We start from the raw sequence: 19,316 nt of genomic DNA on the forward strand, positions 1-19,316 counted from the left end.
TTGCCATCCAGGCCTTGACTGGGATGCTGCCTTCCCACCCCAAGAGCTTTGTTCCTGGGCTCCAGCTGCAGTAGGGGAGGGGAGTGGGGGACAGCTCACCCCCACCAACTTCCTCTGAAGCCAAAGTAATGGCTCCCATGCTGAATTCCAACGCAGGTTGGCAGTCTGTCCTGAAAGGTGTCCTAGCCTGCAACTCTGAGCCCATCTTCCACCTGCAGACCCACGTCTCATGAATATTCCCACAGGAACAAAACGGGCTTTTATTTGTTGGTTTCTTGTAGGTTCAGCGGGGGGGAGCTCCATGGTATACCAGGAAGCCACCCCACGGTGCAGACCCTCATGCCAGATTCCTCTCCCCTGCTGGGTCCTCAGCTGCTTGAGGGTGGACACCATTCCTCATTCATCTGTGTGTGCCTGGTGTTTAGCAAAGACAGTGCCTGGAAGCCCTTCATTCCTAATATGCATTGAAAACGAACAAGATTTTGGCCCCTCTAGTGGCTGGTGTCCTAGCACAGGGAGCTGACCACTCTTTTATAGGGTTAGGGGAAGAGGTGGGAACTCCTGAACCCCAGGAGGGCCAGCTGCCTGCTGAGGTTGCCAGTACACTTCCAGGCCATTCCTCTGCCTCAGCCACAGCCTTGGGCCTGGAAAATAGCCCAACATGGGATGCTCCAGAGCAGAGAGAAGGAGGACCACCTCGCCTGTGGTCCTCACTGAAGCACCATTGCTCTTCTGATGAGGAGGAGTAATAAGGCGATTCCCTAGGTGATCGACCATGCCATTGAGACAGAGAAGATGATTGAAAAGTACAGCGGACTGGCCTCGGACCTGCTCACCTGGATCGAGCAGACCATCACAGTCCTGAACAGCCGCAAATTTGCCAACTCCCTGACCGGCGTCCAGCAGCAGCTACAGGCCTTCAGCACCTACCGCACCGTGGAGAAGCCGCCCAAGTAAGGCCCTGGCACTTGGGAGGGAGGGTGGGCATCAGGGGCTGAGAACCAGCTGCCTAAAGGCAGAGCCAGGCTCTGGGCCTTGAGATGTGTACATGGGAGGCGTATTCTAGAGAGCTGCATCTCTGTCGCCTCCTTTATCCCCTCCTGGCCTCCCTGCTCCCAAGCCATCAGCCTGTAGGAAATGGGCATTGAGGAGTGACCCCTGACTCGTAGCCAAAGAAAATAGTTTCCCAGATCCCCACGGGGGAGCAGCAGTGAAATCTCAGGCTTCCCGGTCTCTTCAAAGAGCCTGCGCTGGAGAGTGCCTTTCTCGTCTGTGCACTGAGCTTCATGTTTATTTTTGAGGTGATGACTCTGCATTCCGAGCCTCAGAGCCTCTGTGTGGGGCCTTGTTGATCACCAAGTACATTCTTCTTGTTCTCTCCCCTCTGTCACTGCTCATCAGCAGAGCTCTGAGCCCGCCTCTTGGGACTTCCGTTTCTCCCCAGCATGTTCAGGGCCTGGGTGGGTGCACGTATGCACAGATACACACAACCATACAGGCTCATGTGCATACGTGCACATACATGAAAGCAGGCACGCACAGACACAGGGCATTCCTGCTCCCCTTCTGTTAGCTTGCCCAGCTCTCTGGAAACAGATTCTAGCTCCTCAGGGGTACCCTCTGCCGGTTCCTCCTCCTCTCATCTTCCACGCTCTTCATTCATGACTCTCAAACAGGGAAAGGTGAGACACAGAGTCTAGAATATACTATAAACAAGTATCTGATTTCTGGCTTGACACTAAGCCACTCTGAAAGTCCTGAACTCAATACAGATAACATCCCCTGTGGGTCTACCAGGCTCTGCACACAGGGGTGATATCTCTGGGCTGTGCAGACGGTGCTCAGGGCCACAGCCCTCCTGAAGTGCCTGTGAGCAGTCAGACCTATGAGGCTGGCCTCAGCCTGGGGACCCTGCGTACAGCTGATCCTCGACTGCCAGGTGGAGGGTGTAGAAGTGGGTAGGTGCTTGCAGACATGCAGACATAGGAAAGTACCCAGTTACCTGGAGCCTGGACCTTAGTTCCAGACCTCATCCTGCTGCCAGGTCTCATCTCCAACACCTAAAATCCTCCCAGAACCCAGCCTGTCCTCCCCGCTCGGGAGCAGCTGGCCTCTGGGACTTGTCAGGAGAGCCAGCTCAGTAGGACTCAGGTGAACGCTGCTTTCAGTGCAATATGTTCTTCTGTGGATGCCGCTGCCTCTGAGGACCTACTGACTCAATAAAAACTGACTAAAGAGCTAGTCAGAAGCCTTCCTCATTTATGAATAGGGGAGAGTTTCTTTGTATCGATTGGTGAAACTCCATAGCTAGAGGAACTCCCAGGCTACGCCAGGTAGCCATTCCCCCAGGGGAGCAAATGCTAAACAAACGCTGTGGTAGCTCTTGTGTTTTCTCCGGTTTGGGTTGTAACCGTTAGATCTCAGTTGGTGAATATAATAGATGTTTTAACAGGTAAGTGCACCTATAGATCCTTTTCACTTTTTGTTTTTTAAGGAAATATGCTTTGCTAGCCCAGCTCCAGTTTACCAGGGTTCCATGCTAACTTCACACTTGGCTGTGGGATCTCCACATGCATCTCTCTATCTCTGTTTTCTCGGCAGGTTTCAGGAGAAGGGGAATCTGGAAGTCTTACTTTTTACCATCCAGTCCCGGATGAGAGCCAACAATCAGAAAGTGTACACGCCCCACGACGGGAAGCTAGTGTCTGACATCAACCGGGTATAGTAGTGATTCCCATTACGCGTTACTAGTGAGTGACTGAGTTCTCAGGGAGGGCGCAGGGAGGGGTCACTGGGGCTAAGCCAAGCCACTTTCCATGGTGTTATTAACTACATATGCTGGCTCTTTGGGTGCTGTGAACCTAATTCTAAGAGGTCAGCTCCACCCATCAATTCAGCCCCTGATCAGATGCTCAGAAGCCATTTTTGGAGTCAGTTATTATAATCTCGTCTCTGTTGAACATTGGATTTCTTTAAATATGGAATATTAACTACTTATAACAGAAGGGAAACACCTTCTAATATTTCCAAGGTTTAGATGCTTAATACCCCCTGGAAATTCTAATAGAATGGAAGTAGCCATTTGCTAGTAGCCATTTACAGCGCAGCCACAGAGACAAATAACATTATACTGGGTCAAGTCCAAGGCAGGTTTAGGGGAAGGGGGATCTGAGAGCTCATACCCAGGGCTCCCTGACTTCTGTGGGCCCAGACATTCCTGAGTTCAGTACAGAGAACGTCCCCTGGGAGCCTACATTCCTGAAACCACTCAGTGTTGGGCAAAAGAATGGAACCCCCAAATCCAGTTGTTCCTCTTGTGCCCCAAGAATCCTGCTCTGTCCCTCCTGCAGGCCTGGGAGAGCCTGGAGGAAGCCGAGTACCGGCGGGAGCTGGCCCTGAGAAACGAGCTCATCAGGCAGGAAAAGCTGGAGCAGCTGGCCCGGCGCTTTGACCGCAAGGCCGCCATGAGAGAGACGTGGCTCAATGAAAACCAGCGCCTCGTGGCCCAGGTAATGGAGGAGACACGTCCAGAGCCCCCAGCAGTCAGCGGGGCTGGAGCCCAAGCTGGTGCCTCTGTGGCCATGGGTGAACCTCTCCGTGGCCTGGCAGCCCTGCTCCCCAGGACTGGGTGGATCAAGATTCACCTCTGAGGAAGGAGTCTGCAGGACTTAAAGTCTCATTTTTAGGGAAAGAGCCTCACAACTCCAAACATGGCCCCTGAACCTGTCATCAACTAAAGCCAGAGCTCAAGTGGACGTTAGGCAGTGGTCCTCTGGGGGTGGGATAAAAACAGCGCATCTTGTGTGTGGCGGACGTCCCTTTGGGCTCTGGCTTCTAGGGCCGGGTCCTATTTCACTGGCTAAAAAATGACCCCAGGCTGACTGTCCGTGACAGTCTCTGTCCCTGCTTACTCGGAGCTTGGGAACAAATTAAATTCCACCCAGAAAGGGAAAAGCAGGTGTCCTGAGAGAACTGGAGAGTGTGCGCACCCCGAAACCAGCTGTTCACAGCTGCATGGTTCTGAGTCGGAGCCCCTTCCTGCCAGAATGGGGCAGGTGGTGAGTGCGGGGGCCGAGAAGGGCTGTTCGTAATGTGTGCACAGCACACCCACAGGTATGGCGCAGGGCGTGAAATCTCGAGTTTCTTGTAAAGGTTCTTGTGAGACAGTTAGTCACTGGGACTTGGCTCTGATAAGGTGGCTGGGAAAGATGGCAGAACCCAGCCTTGGGATTGCTCTTTCCCACCCAGCACTTGTTCCGCAGGGACCGGAGGTTTTCTCTGCATTTGGGGAGGAGCCCGACTGAGCGGCCTGTGTTTCTCTCTGTGGGGCAGGATAACTTCGGGTACGACCTGGCAGCCGTGGAGGCCGCCAAGAAGAAGCACGAGGCCATCGAGACTGACACGGCTGCCTACGAGGAACGGGTGCGGGCTCTGGAAGACCTGGCCCAGGAGCTGGAGAAGGAGAACTACCACGACCAGAAGCGCATCACGGCCCGCAAGGACAACATCCTGCGCCTGTGGAGCTACCTGCAGGAGCTGCTGGCGTCCCGGCGCCAGAGACTCGAGACGACCCTGGCGCTGCAGAAGCTCTTCCAGGACATGCTGCACAGCATCGACTGGATGGACGAGATCAAGGTGGGCCCGGCGCTGCCCATCCCCCACCTCCAGCACTCCCCTTGGGCCTCAGTGCCCGCCCTGCAGTTAGCACATGCTTCCCTAGACACCTCGCAACCAATCACATCCCAGAATCAGAATGGAGAAGCGGTTGCAACACAGTGTCTGGCTGCATCCGCCTGTCCACTGCTTGGCCCACTCTGCTCCAGAAAGTCAGCAGCCCAGGTCCACTCTGTCCCCATGATCGAGAAATCCTGGGTTCATAATAGCACAGGCACCAACCTGCAGGGTCTAGAGAGACAGGGGTTGATGAGGAGCCTGGAGCATCCAGACCTGCCCGCATAGGGGCAACCAGGAAGTCTGAATCTCCCCTCCCTCCACCACAGTGCTCTCAACCCACATACACCTCAGAGTGACCATAGAACTTTCTAAAATACACATGCCTCACCCTCGCTGGTTTCACTCAGTGGATAGAGCATTGGCCTGGGGACTGAGGGTCCCGGGTTCGATTCCAGTCAAGGGCACATGCCTGGGTTGTGAGCTCGATCCCCAGTAGGGAGCATGCAGGAGGCAGCTGATCCATGATTCTCTCTCATCATTGATGTTTCTCTCTCTCTCCCTCTCCCTTCCTCTCTGAAAACAATAAAAATACATTTTAAAAAAATAAATAAAAATACACATGCCCAGGCCTCAAACCTGGGCAAATGCAGGAGATCTAGTGAGGGGTTCATGGAAGGCGGTCCAGGAATGACTCCGATGGGCACCCCCAGTAGGAACCCCTGCCCTGGAGCCCCTTCCATGCCAAGCAGCAGCTGTTTCCCAACTGCACAGACCCCCCCAGCCCATGGACCCCCGCCACTCGGGAGGGGTCTCTGCTCCTGGAGTGTAGATCTCTGCACTCTCCTCATTCCCTCCGCCCGTCCTCTCTGCCAGGCTCACCTCTTATCCGCTGAGTTCGGGAAGCACTTGTTGGAAGTTGAGGACTTGCTGCAGAAGCACAAGCTGATGGAGGCTGACATCGCCATCCAAGGAGACAAAGTGAAGGCCATCAACACGGCCACCCTGCAGTTCGCCGAGGGGAAAGGTGAGAATCTGGATGTCTCCCTCGAAGCCGGGGCCCCACCCCCTGGCTCAGCTCTCTGGCGCCCCAGCTTGGATAAATCTCGTTAGCTTTAAAATTCCGCCTCCTTCGTTAGCTAACGGTGCAAGAAAGAAGCCTGAGGGATAGCAGAACTCTCCAGACCAGGCAACCGCTTTGGTAATCCGTGATTAGAAGGTGTTTATCAGCCCCAATGAGACATCATCCGTCCTTCATCCTCTCTGCTGGTTCAAGTTACAGCAGAGACCATTTAGGTTTATAGCTTCAGGTCTTAAATAGGAGACCCTGTTGTGTCCTTGAAGAATCATCTTGAAATTTGTATCTAAACTTTTTTTCTTTCTTTTAATATTTATAAGAGTGTATTTAAGCCCAAACTGACCTGATGGGGAGCAAAATCTCAAATGCTTTTCTCTGTGTCTAAGCTTTTTAAAAAATAATTTCACATAGTACATTTCTACTGAGAGTTGACCCAACTCTTAAACTCCCTTATCCCTGAAAGTTTACTGGGAACTAATTATTAAGAACATGCCCTGCCCTCTGAGCAACCGAGACCCCCTGCATCCAACCCCAAAGCTCCGTGAAACAGCAGGTTCCAGATCGTGGGGGTCTAGCCTGGCAACTGATCTGGAGCTCGCCCATGAATGAAGCCCTCACCCCTCTCATCTGTCCTCCTCCCTTGCCTCCCAGGGTACCAGCCTTGTGATCCCCAGGTGATCCAGGACCGCGTCAGCCACCTAGAGCAGTGCTTCGAGGAGCTGAGCAACATGGCAGCCGGGCGGAAGGCCCAGCTGGAGCAGTCCAAGCGGCTCTGGAAGTTCTTCTGGGAGATGGACGAGGCCGAGAGCTGGATCAAGGAGAAGGAGCAGATCTACTCCTCCCTGGACTATGGCAAGGACCTCACCAGTGTGCTCATCCTGCAGCGCAAGCACAAGGCCTTCGAGGACGAGCTCCGAGGGCTGGACGCCCACCTGGACCAGATCTTCCAGGAGGCGGAGGGCATGGTCGCGCGCAAGCAGTTCGGGCACCCGCAGATCGAGGCCCGCATCAAGGAGGTGTCCGCCCAGTGGGACCAGCTGAAGGAGCTGGCCGCCTTCCGCAAGAAGAACCTGCAGGATGCCGAGAACTTCTTCCAGTTCCAGGGCGACGCGGACGACCTGAAGGCCTGGCTGCAGGATGCTCACAAGCTGCTCTCCGGAGAAGACGTGGGGCAGGATGAAGGGGCCACGCGGGCCCTGGGGAAGAAGCACAAGGACTTCCTGGAGGAGCTGGAGGAGAGCCGGGCCGTGATGGAGCATCTGGAACGGCAGGCCCAGGGCTTCCCCCAAGAGTTTCGGGATTCCCCGGACGTGACCAATCGGCTGCAGGCCCTCCGGGACCTCTACCAGCAAGTGGTGGCTCAGGCAGACCTGCGCCGGCAGAAGCTGCAGGAGGCCCTGGACCTGTACACGGTGTTTGGAGAGACGGATGCCTGTGAGCTGTGGATGGGCGAGAAGGAGAAGTGGCTGGCCCAGATGGAGATCCCAGACACGCTGGAGGACCTGGAGGTCGTGCAGCACAGGTCAGGGCCGGGCCTCTCTTCCTGCCTTTCCGCCTCCTCACCCCGGGGCATGCCCTCCCCCTCCGCCAGGGGAGGGGCGGGGGGAGACAGCCTCTAATCAGCCAACGTCTGTCTGTGAGGCCAGGGTTCCAATCGGTCTCTGTGGCTTTGGGTACTTCACCCCTGCAGCCTTCCTCAAAATAAACAAAGGGGCTCATTCTAGTCCAGTTATTCAATTACTGTTCAGCTATAGCAGCCTGTGTTCAAATGAATTATATACCGAACCCCTGACATGCAACGCAGAGGAAAGTAGGGCTGACTGGTTAAGGGGGGTGAGAGGCTGGGGCCCACCAGCTCTGGCTCTCTGTGGCTGTCCCTCAGCCACAGAACCCAGAGAAGCCACAGAGTCCAGCTGGCAAACCACTGGTCTGCACGGCCACTGCCACTCCCGGTGTTCCGATTCCGTGGCACGCAGCCTGGAGGCCTGCCCGTGTGCATCCGCGCATCCTAGTACAGAATCCAGGGAGTGGAGCGGGGGGGTGCCTCCCTGGAACACGCTGAGGCTGGAGGGACCTGGGCTCTTGTCCCAGGAGGGTCAGCTTTCATACTACACGGCTCCCCTCCCCGCAGCAGCTGTCCCTTCTCCTACTCAGGGCCAGGGCATCTGGCTGGTGAGTACCTTTCAGGTCAAGGTGTCAAGGCAGTGGAATTGGGGTCCAAGAGCAGCGACTGGGGCAGTTGAGGGAGGTGGTCTCTGGGGGATTAACCGCCCATCACTTTGTTTTTGCCCTGTGCCTCTCTGCTGAGCTGGTGGCCAGTGTAGCAAGGAACCAGCTTCCTCCTAGGTTGGTCCAAGAAATGCTAACCCACAAAACTGGACCCATGAACCCCCAAATAGGGTGTGTCAGCATGTCTTTCTCCTTTCTCCCCTGCCGCACCCCTTACCTGCTCAAATGTATTTAGGAGGTGAAAGGAGAAAGCAAGAGCTACACGTGTGGAGACTGGGTGGCCACCGGCAATGCAGTGCCTGCTGCTGCCTCACCAGTCCTCGCTGTCTCTGTCCATATCAGGTTTGACATCCTGGACCAGGAGATGAAGACGTTGATGACGCAGATTGATGGCGTGAACCTCGCTGCCAACAGCCTGGTAGAGAGTGGTCACCCACGCAGTGGGGAAGTGAAGCAGTACCAGGACCACCTGAACACCAGGTGAGGTGTGGGTGGAGCTGGGGGCATCCGCCTGCACCTGACACACCCCTGGGGGTGTGGCCCAAAGGGCCGGTCGCCTGCTCTGCATTGCCAGGCTTGTGCCCTGGGTTAGCAGCAGGGAGGGGCTGTTTGGTGATCGGCCCAGGGAGGGAGAGAGATGTGTTCACACGGCTGAACATACTGTGCCTGAGGGTCGGGGTGGTGACCCTGTGTGAGGGGGGACGTTCTGAGTGGCCGTGGCTAGAATCAGGCCATGTGTACTCCTGCCACATCCCCCGGACATTTCGTAGGCAGGGAAAATGCTTTCTGAGAGCTCTTACGTACTGCCCATAAAGGAAAGCTGCTGCCTGTACCGAAGTGCGTCTTCATCTTGCGGCTGGCTTGAACGAAGAGAATTAGCAGAAGCCTTGAGCACACTTCACACTCAGAACAAAACACGGGCCCTGAGGAGCCCTTGGAGAGGGGGTGCTTTCCGTGCAGGCGCAATGGCCCAGGAGTCCTCGAGGATCTCCAAGGCAGAGCACAGGCCCGTGTCCCGCTGGTCACCCCGGACCCTGCACACACAGTGCCGCGTGGTCCCCGCCTTCCCACGGCCCCTGTCCCTTCCCCCGCACTTGTTTCTGAGCTTTGTTCTGCCTGAGGCAATTGGGGAGGTGCAGTTAGGGAAGAAAAGGATCAGCACAGTGGGGATACCTGGGGGCCCAAAGGGAGGCAGGGGAGACAGGGGAGGCGGGTACTTAGGAGCCACTACAACAGGCCGATTGTCTCAGCATCCGAAGAGGCAGACTGTAGCTCAGGAGATGTCTCTGTAATCTGAGGTTTATGCAGAGGAAGAGGATGACTCTTTGCTCTTCTTTTTTTGTTGTTGTTATTGTTATTGTTGTTGTTGTTAATCTTCACCTGGGGATATTTTTCCATTAATTTTTAGAGAAAGTGGAAGGGAAGGGGAGAGACAGAGAGACACATCGATTGGTTGCCTCCCATATGCACCCCCAACCTGGGCCAGAGATTGAGCTGGAACCTGTGATCAAAAGTGAAGTGGCTGGCCCAGCCGGCGTGGCTCAGTAGTTGAGCATCAACCTGTGAACCAGGAGGTCAAGGCTCAATTGCCATTCAGGGCACATGCCTGGATTGCGGGCTCGATCACCAGTAGCCAGTATGCAGGAAGCAGCTGATCAATGATTCTCTCTTGTCATTGATGTTTTGCCTTTCAGGGCACATGCCTGGATTGCGGGCTCGATCCCCAGTAGCCGGTATGCAGGAAGCAGCTGATCAATGATTCTCTCTCATCATTGATGTTTCTATCTCTCTCTCCCTCTTCCTTCTTCTCTGAAATCAGGAAAAATATATATTTTTTAAAAAAAGGCTTATTAGGGGCTGCAGACCCACCCCAGGCCCCAGGCCATCTGCCAGATCTTTGCACATTTCCCAGTTTCACTCCAGCACTGCACTTGAAGATTAAGATTATGTTATCCATTTTCATTATAATCCCAGTTTCTCCCCTCCCTCCTCCTCCTTCTTCTTCACCTCTTTGCTTTTAGAGCCAAGGTGCCCTCCAGGCCCTGGGCACTTTGAACAGGGTCAGGCCCCTTCATGGTTCCTCTAGGGCAGCTGGGACCCTACGCCCCGAAGCACTCTTCAGGTTGATAATGTGGGCTTCCTAGTCATTTTCAGTATTTCAGTGGCTCTGGGAAATTGTATGTTAGCCTGAATTCCAGCTGCACGCAGAGCCCAGCTAAGTGCCATGTTCCTCCACTTATGGCTGGAATCACGTCACTGCTTTGCCTCCTGCCGATGGACAGACCTGATTGGCGTTGTGTTGTCTTGGGTAAAATTGGATAAATGCACCTCATGCACTGCAGTTTGCTGGGTAGATGACTTTCTCAGTGTGCAAGGTCTCTGGGGAGAGACTCTGATGGGAAATCTGGGAAGGGATGTCCTGTGGGAAGAGTCACCGAAGAGGGTGTCTCCGTGTCCCCCTCGGCAGGTGGCAGGCCTTCCAGACCATGGTGTCCGACCGGCGGGAGGCAGTGGGCTCGGCCCTCCGGGTGCACAACTACTGCGTGGACTGTGAGGAGACCAGCAAGTGGATCCTGGACAAGACGAAGGTAGTGGAGTCCACCAAGGACCTGGGCCGGGACCTGACGGGCGTCATCGCCATCCAGCGGAAGTTGTCGGGGCTGGAGCGCGACGTGGCTGCCATCCAGACCCGGGTGGGTGCCCTGGAGCGCGAGTCGCGGTGGCTGATGGAGTCACACCCTGAACTGAAGGAGGACATTGGCCGGCGGCAGGCCTACGTGGAAGAGCTGTGGCAGGGCTTGCAGCAAGCCCTGCAGGGCCAGGAGGCCTCGCTGGGTGAAGCCAGCCAGCTGCAGGCCTTCCTGCAGGATCTGGACGACTTTCAGGGCTGGCTGTCCATGGCCCAGAAGGCCGTGGCCTCGGAGGACACGCCCGAGTCCCTCCCCGAGGCCGAGCAGCTCCTGCAGCAGCACGCGGCCATCAAAGACGAGATCGATGGGCACCAGGACAGCTACGAGCGCGTCAAGGCGTCTGGGGAGAAGGTGCTCCATGGCCAGACGGACCCGGAGTACCTGCTCCTGGGCCAGCGGCTGGAGGGCCTGGGGACCGGCTGGGATGCCCTGCGCCGGATGTGGGAGAGCCGCGGCCACTTCCTCGCCCAGTGCCTGGGCTTCCAGGAGTTCCAGAAAGATGCCAAGCAGGCTGAAGCCATCCTCAGCAACCAGGTAGGGAGAGGTATTCAGGGCGGGGGGGCGGGCAGGAGCGAGGGGTGGTCTCTCAGGGCAACAGCACTGGTGAGTCTCCAAATGTGCTACAGCTGCTCAGCGACCAAATTATGCTTTTCCAGGACTCTCTTTAGCCACTAATTAGGGAGACAATCCTCTTTGTTTCTTATGTGTCCCTTTCAGCCCTTGTCCCAAACTATGCCTGTTCTTGGGTCAGTGGCTAGGGAAGTGCATTTCCCCCTGGGCGGTTACCCTTCCAAATGGCTTTAGGCACAGTGGATACCCCAGGGTGAGGATAGGGGCGGGGAGCAAGGCCTGGGGAACCTCTCCCTTGCACAGCTCCGGGGGGCATCATTCACGTTTTCTATAACCCACATGGCTGCACATGGCGCCCCGGCCTGGCAGGTTCCCTCACCGCCTCCTCAGGTTGTCTTCATGCCGCGTCTGGAAACTTGCTTCAACAGGAATACACGCTGGCTCACTTGGAAACCCCAGACTCCCTAGAAGCTGCAGAGGCTGGGATCCGGAAGTTCGAGGATTTCCTGGTGTCTATGGAGAATAACCAGGATAAGGTCTTGAGTCCTGTGGACTCTGGAAACAAGCTGGTGGCCGAGGGGAACCTCTACGCAGACAAGATCAAGGAGAAGGTGCAGTCGATTGAGGACAGGTACTCTCCGCCCCCAGGGTGATGGGCTGAATCGGGTGGGGCTGGCGGTGTTGCATGGGGACCCCAGACTCAGCCCTGTTGTGACTGCGGCTTCTGGCTTCCCTTCCAGGCACAGGAAGAACAACGAGAAGGCTCAGGAGGCCTCCGTTCTTCTGAAAGACAACCTGGAGCTCCAGAACTTCCTCCAGAACTGCCAGGAGGTGAGGCCCAGCGAGGCCGGCTGCTTTGCAGGAGAGCCCTTTCTGGGAGCAAAGAGCCCAGAGGTCCACAGGGATCCTCTCTCACTCAGAGTCCGGGGTTCCTCGGGGGGAACTCGATACTTGACAGTGTAGGTCATCCTCTGGAATCTTTGGTTCCACAATACTTTTATTTCTCAAAGTGTCTGGCAAAGATGTGTGTGTTTTTTAATCCTCACCCAAGGATATGTTTTTTTAAATAGATTTTCAGAGAGAGAGGAAGGGAGAGAGAAACATCGATGTAAGAACATCGTTCGTTGCCTCCTGCACACACCCCAACCCACAATCTAGGTATGTGCCCTGACCAGGAATCGAAACCTTTTGGTGTGTGGGATGATGCTTCAATCAACTGAGCCACCCGGCCAGGGCTGTAAAGATGGTGTGTGTGTGTGTGTGTGTGTGTGTGTGTGTATGTGTTTATGTGTTTATGTGTTTTTATTTATTTTTAGAGAAGGAGGAAGGGAGAGAGAGAGAGAGAAAGAAACATCAATGATGAAATAGAATCATTGATCAGCTGCCTCCTGCATGCCCCCTACTGGGGATTGAGCTCACAACCTGGGCATGAGCCCTGACCAGAATTGAACTCATGACCTCTTGGTTCATGGGTCCACACTCAACTACTGAACCACACCAGCCGGGCTTCCCTCATTGTTAATCTGCACTTGGCTTCTTCCTCTGATAACATGTCCTCTATGTTTGTTAATGATTCTCACCGTACTGCTAAAGGGTGGATTTATCCATCCAGTAAATACTCCTGCAACAGGCCAGGCCCTGTCCTAGGTCCTGGATATATGGAGAGAAGCATACATATCCCTGTTGTCACCCTGCACACACTGGGGTAGAAGACCCTCCAGAGTCCATATTTTATCCCCGAGACAATGTGGGTCAAGTTGTCTGTGCTGGGAGTTAGGGATCCAGAGATGGAGAGTGGTACTCTGCTATGTCCGCACTTCACTGCGCGGCCTTCTTCTGCAGCCCGAGGCGGGCAGCAGGCCCTGCCCTGAGCCCCTGGCTGAAGAGGTACACTCGGGGATGATTGGACCCTCTTTTTCGGCCCACAGCTCACTCTCTGGATCAATGACAAGCTGCTGACATCTCAGGATGTCTCCTATGATGAAGCACGAAACCTTCACAACAAATGGCTGAAGCACCAGGCGTTCATGGCAGAGCTGGCCTCCCACGAGGGGTGGCTGGAGAGCATCGATGCAGTAAGTAACGCGAGTGCTCGGACGTGCTTACGGAATGGGCTTTACCCAGGCGTAGGGACCGTCCTGAAGCTTGCTGGACACCAGAGGACCTGGGAGTGAAAAAACTTCTCTGAATAGTACTTAACCTTCAGATACATCCAGTCTTGTTAAACCTGGTCAGGATGGGTGCCTCCTCTGGGTCACCTGCGTCTGGGGACAGTCCAGGACACTGAAGACACCTGCATCAGAGCTGCAGCATCCAGCGCCAAAATAGCGGTTTTCTCTGTTTGCCTCCTGTGCTCCTCACCAGGGCCCAGCACGGGACTGTGTGACATGAGCAGGGCAGTCCTTTGGGGTGTGGTCATTCGCACCCCTTGTAGATGGGGAAGCAAGGGGCCCTCTGTAATGAGTTTTCCCAGGGGCCTAAGGGGAAAGTGTGGCTGGAGTTAGATCTTGGAAGCAGGCACCTTTGCTCTTTCCTGCGGTGGCGACCAGGGGAAAGCAGGCCTAGGGGCCACACCAGGCCGTGTCCGCAGTAGTTAAGGTGCAGGCTCCAAGCCAGACTGTCTGACTCAATCTCCTTGCACCTCCGTTTCTTCCTCTGTAAAATGAGGGTAATAACAGCTCCCTGCCTGAGGGAGTTGTGAGCATTAAAGCACTTAGAATAGTCCTTGGCGATTGTTAAACACTTAATAAATATTGACTGTTATGAGTGGTCTGTATTCCTAGGCCCAAGTCGTATCATACTGTGCCCACCCAGAAAAGACACATTTATGCAGGTGAAAACCTGGTGAGACAAAGTCAATAACTAAAAGATCCCACCGAAGGTTAGTTAGTGCACAGCCTCAGGGGAGACAGTCACGAGAGGGTAGAACTCACAGGCTGCTTGTACCTGGATGGATCCTGAATCTTTTTTTTTTTCTTATATTAAAACAAAAATTTTTAGTACATACCAGCTGACCCTTGTCTGCAGCTCTCCCTACTGCAATCGCCTGAGTCATTTGCCCAAAACACGGCTTGCCCTGTCCCGCCTTCGACTGCAAATAACGCAGGGGGTGCAGTGTTTCATTTGGGCCTCACCAAGTTCTACCAGATCCCTTGCTTCATTGGCGCCCCCCCCCTTACCTTTGTAACCATCTGGAGCAGGGCTGCTCCAAGCCTGGACGGTAAGCTCGCCTCCCTCCCACACAGGAAGGAAAGCAGCTGATAGAGGAGAAGCCCCAGTTTGCAGCCCTGGTGTCCCAGAGGCTAGAGGCTTTGCACCGACTCTGGGATGAGCTTCAGGCCACCACGAAGGAGAAGGCCCAGCAGCTCTCCGCCGCCAGGAGCTCCGACCTGCGCTCGAAGACCCATGCCGACCTCAACAAGTGGATCAGCGCCATGGAGGAGCAGCTGCGGTCAGACGACCCAGGCAAGGACCTGACCAGTGTCAACCGGATGTTGGCTAAGCTGAAGGCACGTGTGCGGGTTGTAGACTGGGAGTGTTGGAAGAGAAGGGATCTTGGGGAGCAAATCCGAAACCTGAAAGCCAGTCCCTCTTAGCCGGGCTTGCCTTTATCATGTGGCATGCCTCCTGGTCATCACCCGTCTGCTACCCCTTTGCAGTGGGTAAGACAAGGATCCAAAACGGGTTAGTAAAAGCAGGCCTGAGAAGTCAAGTACAGGTGTCCGGGGAGGGGAAGAAGAGTGGGCGTCCAGGGAGACTGGCTGGGAGAGGCTGAGCTCAGACTGGGCCCCTAAGGATGGGTGGGATATGCGTGATGGAGAAGAGGGAGTGGCTGCCCAGGTGCCAGGGCCGGTGCCAACACTGTCCCCTTGTGTCCCAGCGCGTGGAGGACCAAGTGAATGTGCGGAAGGAGGAGCTGGGAGAGCTGTTTGCCCAGATGCCCTCACTGGACGAGGAAGAGGGGGGTGCTGACATGAGCATCGAGAAGCGGTTCCTGGACCTCCTGGAGCCCCTGGGGAAGAGGAAGAAGCAGCTGGAATCATCCAGAGCCAAGCTGCAGATCAGCCGCGACTTAGAGGACGAGACGGTGCGTGGGCCGCAACCCCCAACCCCCAACCCCCAGCTGGCTGCTGCCCAGGGCAGTTCTCAGAGGCAGCCGTCCGGTCATCTCACCGCCTTCTCTCAGGATTGCTGTGGTGATTGCATTAGATGTAAAAGGAAAGCCAGTGCTTTTGAATGGTAGCTCACCCCTGGACTTGGGGGCCAAACAGACTTGGGTTCCCGACCCAGCTACATTACCTTCCCACCGTGTGACCAGGAAAAAGTTATTTGGAACCTCAATTCAAAACGTCAGAATGTTCCCGTCTGTAAAATGAGGGCAAAAGCGGTTCCTGATATGGGGTTGGGAAGAACCGGGGAGACATGCAGCAGAGCCCTGCTGATCTCGGCCAGTGCTCGGGAAAGGGTGGCGGGATTGTCATCAGCCGTCCCTCTGCCTTTGGTCTCCGCAGCTCTGGGTGGAAGAGAGGTTGCCTCTGGCCCAGTCGTCCGACTATGGCATTAATCTGCAAACTGTGCAGCTGTTCATGAAGAAGAACCAGGTGAGTACCACCTTACCTTGTCAGTCCCACCCGGCCTGCCCTGCCCCTGCCCCGCCCCATCCTGCCCTGCAGAAGGCCAGCTACAGCAGATTATTATTCTTGTTAGTAGCTGTGGGGTCCCCAGACCCCTAAAAAGAACAACTTTGGTGATGGCAGAGAGAATTCTGGGAGGACCACAGGCGGGCAGGGTGGGGGAGTATTTAGATGCTTCAAGATTTGGGGCCATTCAGACCCATCAGGGCACAGTGAATGCAGGGCCCAGATGCTCTGTCCTGGGGGTTAATGTGCTTTACAGCGTCTGTAGCCCATGGCCTCCCTGAGAGGAGGCCCATGGCTCCTGGTTGCTCTCCCTCTTCCAGGGCTGAGCTCGGCCTGTTGGGTGTCCTCGGGGTAAGAAGGCCCCACTTCTCTGGACACAAGAGGACTTATGGAGCTCAAATCCCATTAGGAAGCCTCTAAATGGAGCAGAACTGCATTGGCGTTCTGCTCTGTCGTACTGTAGTCAGACTCCTGGAAGTGAGAGGTGCCACACTTCCTCTTGTATCAGAGTCGTCATGTACGTCCAAGGCCAGCTGCCCTGGCTCTGGTGCCTCTGTCTGGCGAGGGTGGCGTGATTGTCATCAGCCCTCCCCCTGCCTTTGGTCTCTGCAGCTCTGGGTGGAGGAGAGGGTGCCTCTGGCCCAGTCGTCTGACTACAGAGAGTCCTTCCTCCTGCCTGGTTTGCTCCTTGAGTCGAGAAGTGGGGGCAGCAAGGCCCTAAGCAAGGAGAGCCTGGGGACTCGGTGTCCCAGAGGGCCAGTCGGCACTGCAGCTCCTTGGGAAGGAGGCTCACGGCAGACAGTACTTCTTTCCCCAGAGTAACAGCCACCGGCATCAACTTGCAGAGCCCAGCAGCTGTGCCAGGGCCTGACTGATTCTCAGAGGAGGTCCTTAACAGCTCCCTCAGGCCCTTTGCTTCTAGGTGACATGCTCTGACCACCAAGGCTCCTGGCCGCAGGAAGGGACCTGGGCTGGAAGGCAGCAGGGTGGGGGCCAACCTCCTCTTACAGGAAGGAGGCTGGTAGAGGGCAGCGTGGCCGCACAAAGGGACCTGGGCTGGAAGGCGGCAGGGTGGGGGTCAGCACCACAACCTCCTCTTACAGGAAGGAGGCTGGTAGAGGGCAGGATCCTTGGGGCCTCAGTTTCCTCAACTATAAAATGAGTGTGTTAGTCCTCCTCACACTGAAGAAGACCTTTGACCCTGTCCAGTAAGTGTTGTTGCCAGAAGATGGTCATCTCGCCTGGCTGAAGGTTACTATTTTAGGAAAAGGGCAAGTATAAATAGAGTTCTCCGAGCCAGAGGGCGAGCGTGGCCGCCCAGTGCAGACTGTTTTAGGCTAAGCCTGGAGAAGGCTCCAATCCCATGTCATCGTCCCCTCTATTGCAGCGGTTCTCAAACCTCAGTGTGCACCAGACTCGCCCGGAGGGTTGGTTTGCACACAGCTGACCAGGCTCCAGGCCAGCTCTACTCAATCGCACTGGGAGTAGAGTCTGGTAATTTCCATCTCTGTCAAGATTCTGGGTTCTGCTGCTGCTCTGGGACCCTACTTTGAGAACCGCTGCTCCTGTGGCTATGCTATCCGCTGCAACTGAACAAATCCCACAAGGTGCCACATGAATGGCTTCCAACTCTGGCTGCACATTGGAGTCGCCTGGAGAATTTTTAAACCTGCGAAGGCAAAGGTCCCACCTCAGAGCAATGAATTAGGCTCTCTGGGGTTGGGGCCCTGGCTGTGTCTGTTTTCCCAGATTATTCAATGTCAACCAGGATCAACAACCACTGTTCCCTCTGATCTGGCTCCTACCTGCCTCTCATCTCTCATCACTTCCTCCCTCCTTCACGGTGTTCTAGCTTTCCCGGCCTCTCTCTGGCCTTCGGACAGCCCTGGCTCGCCTCCACCCCCCGGGGCTTAGCACGCGCTCCTACCTCTTGCCAGCAACATTCATCCCCCGGGTCTCTGTGTGGTGGCCTCCCACTCACCACTCATGTCTCACTCAGCTGTCACCTCAGAAAGGCCCTGCCAGACTCCCCCAGCTCAAGTACCAACCACCACATCTCATGTATTTCCCTCATAGCACCATTATCTGCATTTGCTCATTTATTTACCTGCTTACCATCTATTCCTCTACAGGGTGTAAGCTTAATGAGGACAGGGGTTTTGTGTCCACATTGTCCCTAAAACAGGGTCTGGTACATAGGAAATAACTTAATATGTTTTCAATGAATGAAGTCAGGGAAGAAAACATCACAAGTCAGTACACTGCACAGGAGCCTAGAAAACAATTGAGAGAGAGAGAGAGAGAGAGAGAGAGAGGAGAGAGAGAGAGAACGAGGCTGAGAGACCTTCTGGGGTCCCTTGCTGAGGTCATAGGATCTCGGGGCAAGTAGAGGCAAACGGAGCTTACCCCATGGGTAGTTTGAATACAATTGCACAGACCACGGGAGAATGTAAAAAATGCATTTCAGAGAGTTAGGTGGCGTGTGGATGTTGCTGGTTCTATGTAGTTGACATGCTGACAGTCACTGTACTGCCCGCACGTCCTACTTTTGCCCCCGCCCTCCACATGGTTTTAAAGGCCACGGGCAGTTGTAGGAAGCAAGGAGATGAGGCGGAAGGGGCTGAGAGGCTCCCAGGCTCAGGCCTCTAGGACCAGAACGCGAGTGGCACCTGGGTCATGGCCCCCTGAAGAGAAAGGTGACCCAATGCCCAGAGTGGGAGGAAAATGCCATTCTGGTGATGAAAGATTCAGACATGAAAATAATACAGAGCTCACAAGAGATTTGAGAAATAGAAATGGGAAAAAAACAAAAGAAAACCCTGAACTCTTACAAGGAGCATCTGTCAACTGTAGTTTTATAGGCGTGAAAGCTCTTAGAATAAGATATCAAAGGCCATTTAAAAATGGTGTTTCTTTCCTCAGGCCCCCGTACAACTAAGAAACCAAGCTCTGCTAAAACAGAGGGAGAAGAGGGGGTGGTCAAGAGCACTCGTGGGGTCAGGGAGAGCCATGTTCAAATCCCAGCTCTGCCATTGGCTGCGCACAAGTCACTCCTCTGCTCTGTGCCATTTTCTGCGCGCTTATCTCCGAAGACTAGGGGTGAAAGGAGAATGATGTGAAGTGCCTCGCACTGAGCCTGGCTTGTGGGCACGGGCAGCTTTATGGCACCACCCATTCTGCTCTGGCTTCCCCGAGCGGGAGGGGGTGAGAGGTGCCAGGTGTCACCTGGGCAGCCTGCTGCAGGCTGGCCCTCACCTGCACGGTGGGAGGGCCCCTGCGCTGAGCCCTTCCCCTCTGACCACAGACGCTGCAGAACGAGATCCTGGGCCACGCGCCCCGGGTGGAGGATGTGCTGCAGCGAGGCCAGCGGCTGGTGGAGGAGGCCGAGATCGACTGCGGGGACATTGAGGAGCGCCTGGGCCACCTGCAGAGCTCGTG

The 19,316-nt window shown here is 55.2% G+C and overlaps 1 protein-coding gene across 1 annotated transcript in view; it reads left to right on the top strand.

The window, feature by feature from the left end:
- The window catches only part of SPTB (spectrin, beta, erythrocytic), a 63,534-nt gene that overhangs the window by 20,519 nt on the left and 23,699 nt on the right, over nucleotides 1–19,316 (top strand). The window contains exons 8-22 of the mRNA XM_005874025.2: nucleotides 766–953; nucleotides 2,602–2,719; nucleotides 3,351–3,509; nucleotides 4,333–4,635; nucleotides 5,548–5,698; nucleotides 6,401–7,271; nucleotides 8,321–8,458; nucleotides 10,446–11,202; nucleotides 11,667–11,869; nucleotides 11,979–12,069; nucleotides 13,167–13,313; nucleotides 14,484–14,747; nucleotides 15,119–15,325; nucleotides 15,750–15,839; nucleotides 19,183–19,315. Of these exons, the coding sequence (XP_005874087.1) occupies nucleotides 766–953; nucleotides 2,602–2,719; nucleotides 3,351–3,509; nucleotides 4,333–4,635; nucleotides 5,548–5,698; nucleotides 6,401–7,271; nucleotides 8,321–8,458; nucleotides 10,446–11,202; nucleotides 11,667–11,869; nucleotides 11,979–12,069; nucleotides 13,167–13,313; nucleotides 14,484–14,747; nucleotides 15,119–15,325; nucleotides 15,750–15,839; nucleotides 19,183–19,315 (3,820 nt within the window). The remainder of the gene's footprint in view (nucleotides 1–765; nucleotides 954–2,601; nucleotides 2,720–3,350; nucleotides 3,510–4,332; nucleotides 4,636–5,547; nucleotides 5,699–6,400; nucleotides 7,272–8,320; nucleotides 8,459–10,445; nucleotides 11,203–11,666; nucleotides 11,870–11,978; nucleotides 12,070–13,166; nucleotides 13,314–14,483; nucleotides 14,748–15,118; nucleotides 15,326–15,749; nucleotides 15,840–19,182; nucleotide 19,316) is intronic.

The sequence above is a fragment of the Myotis brandtii genome, unplaced genomic scaffold, assembly GCF_000412655.1.
Source record: "Myotis brandtii unplaced genomic scaffold, ASM41265v1 scaffold423, whole genome shotgun sequence".
NCBI lineage: Eukaryota > Metazoa > Chordata > Mammalia > Chiroptera > Vespertilionidae > Myotis > Myotis brandtii.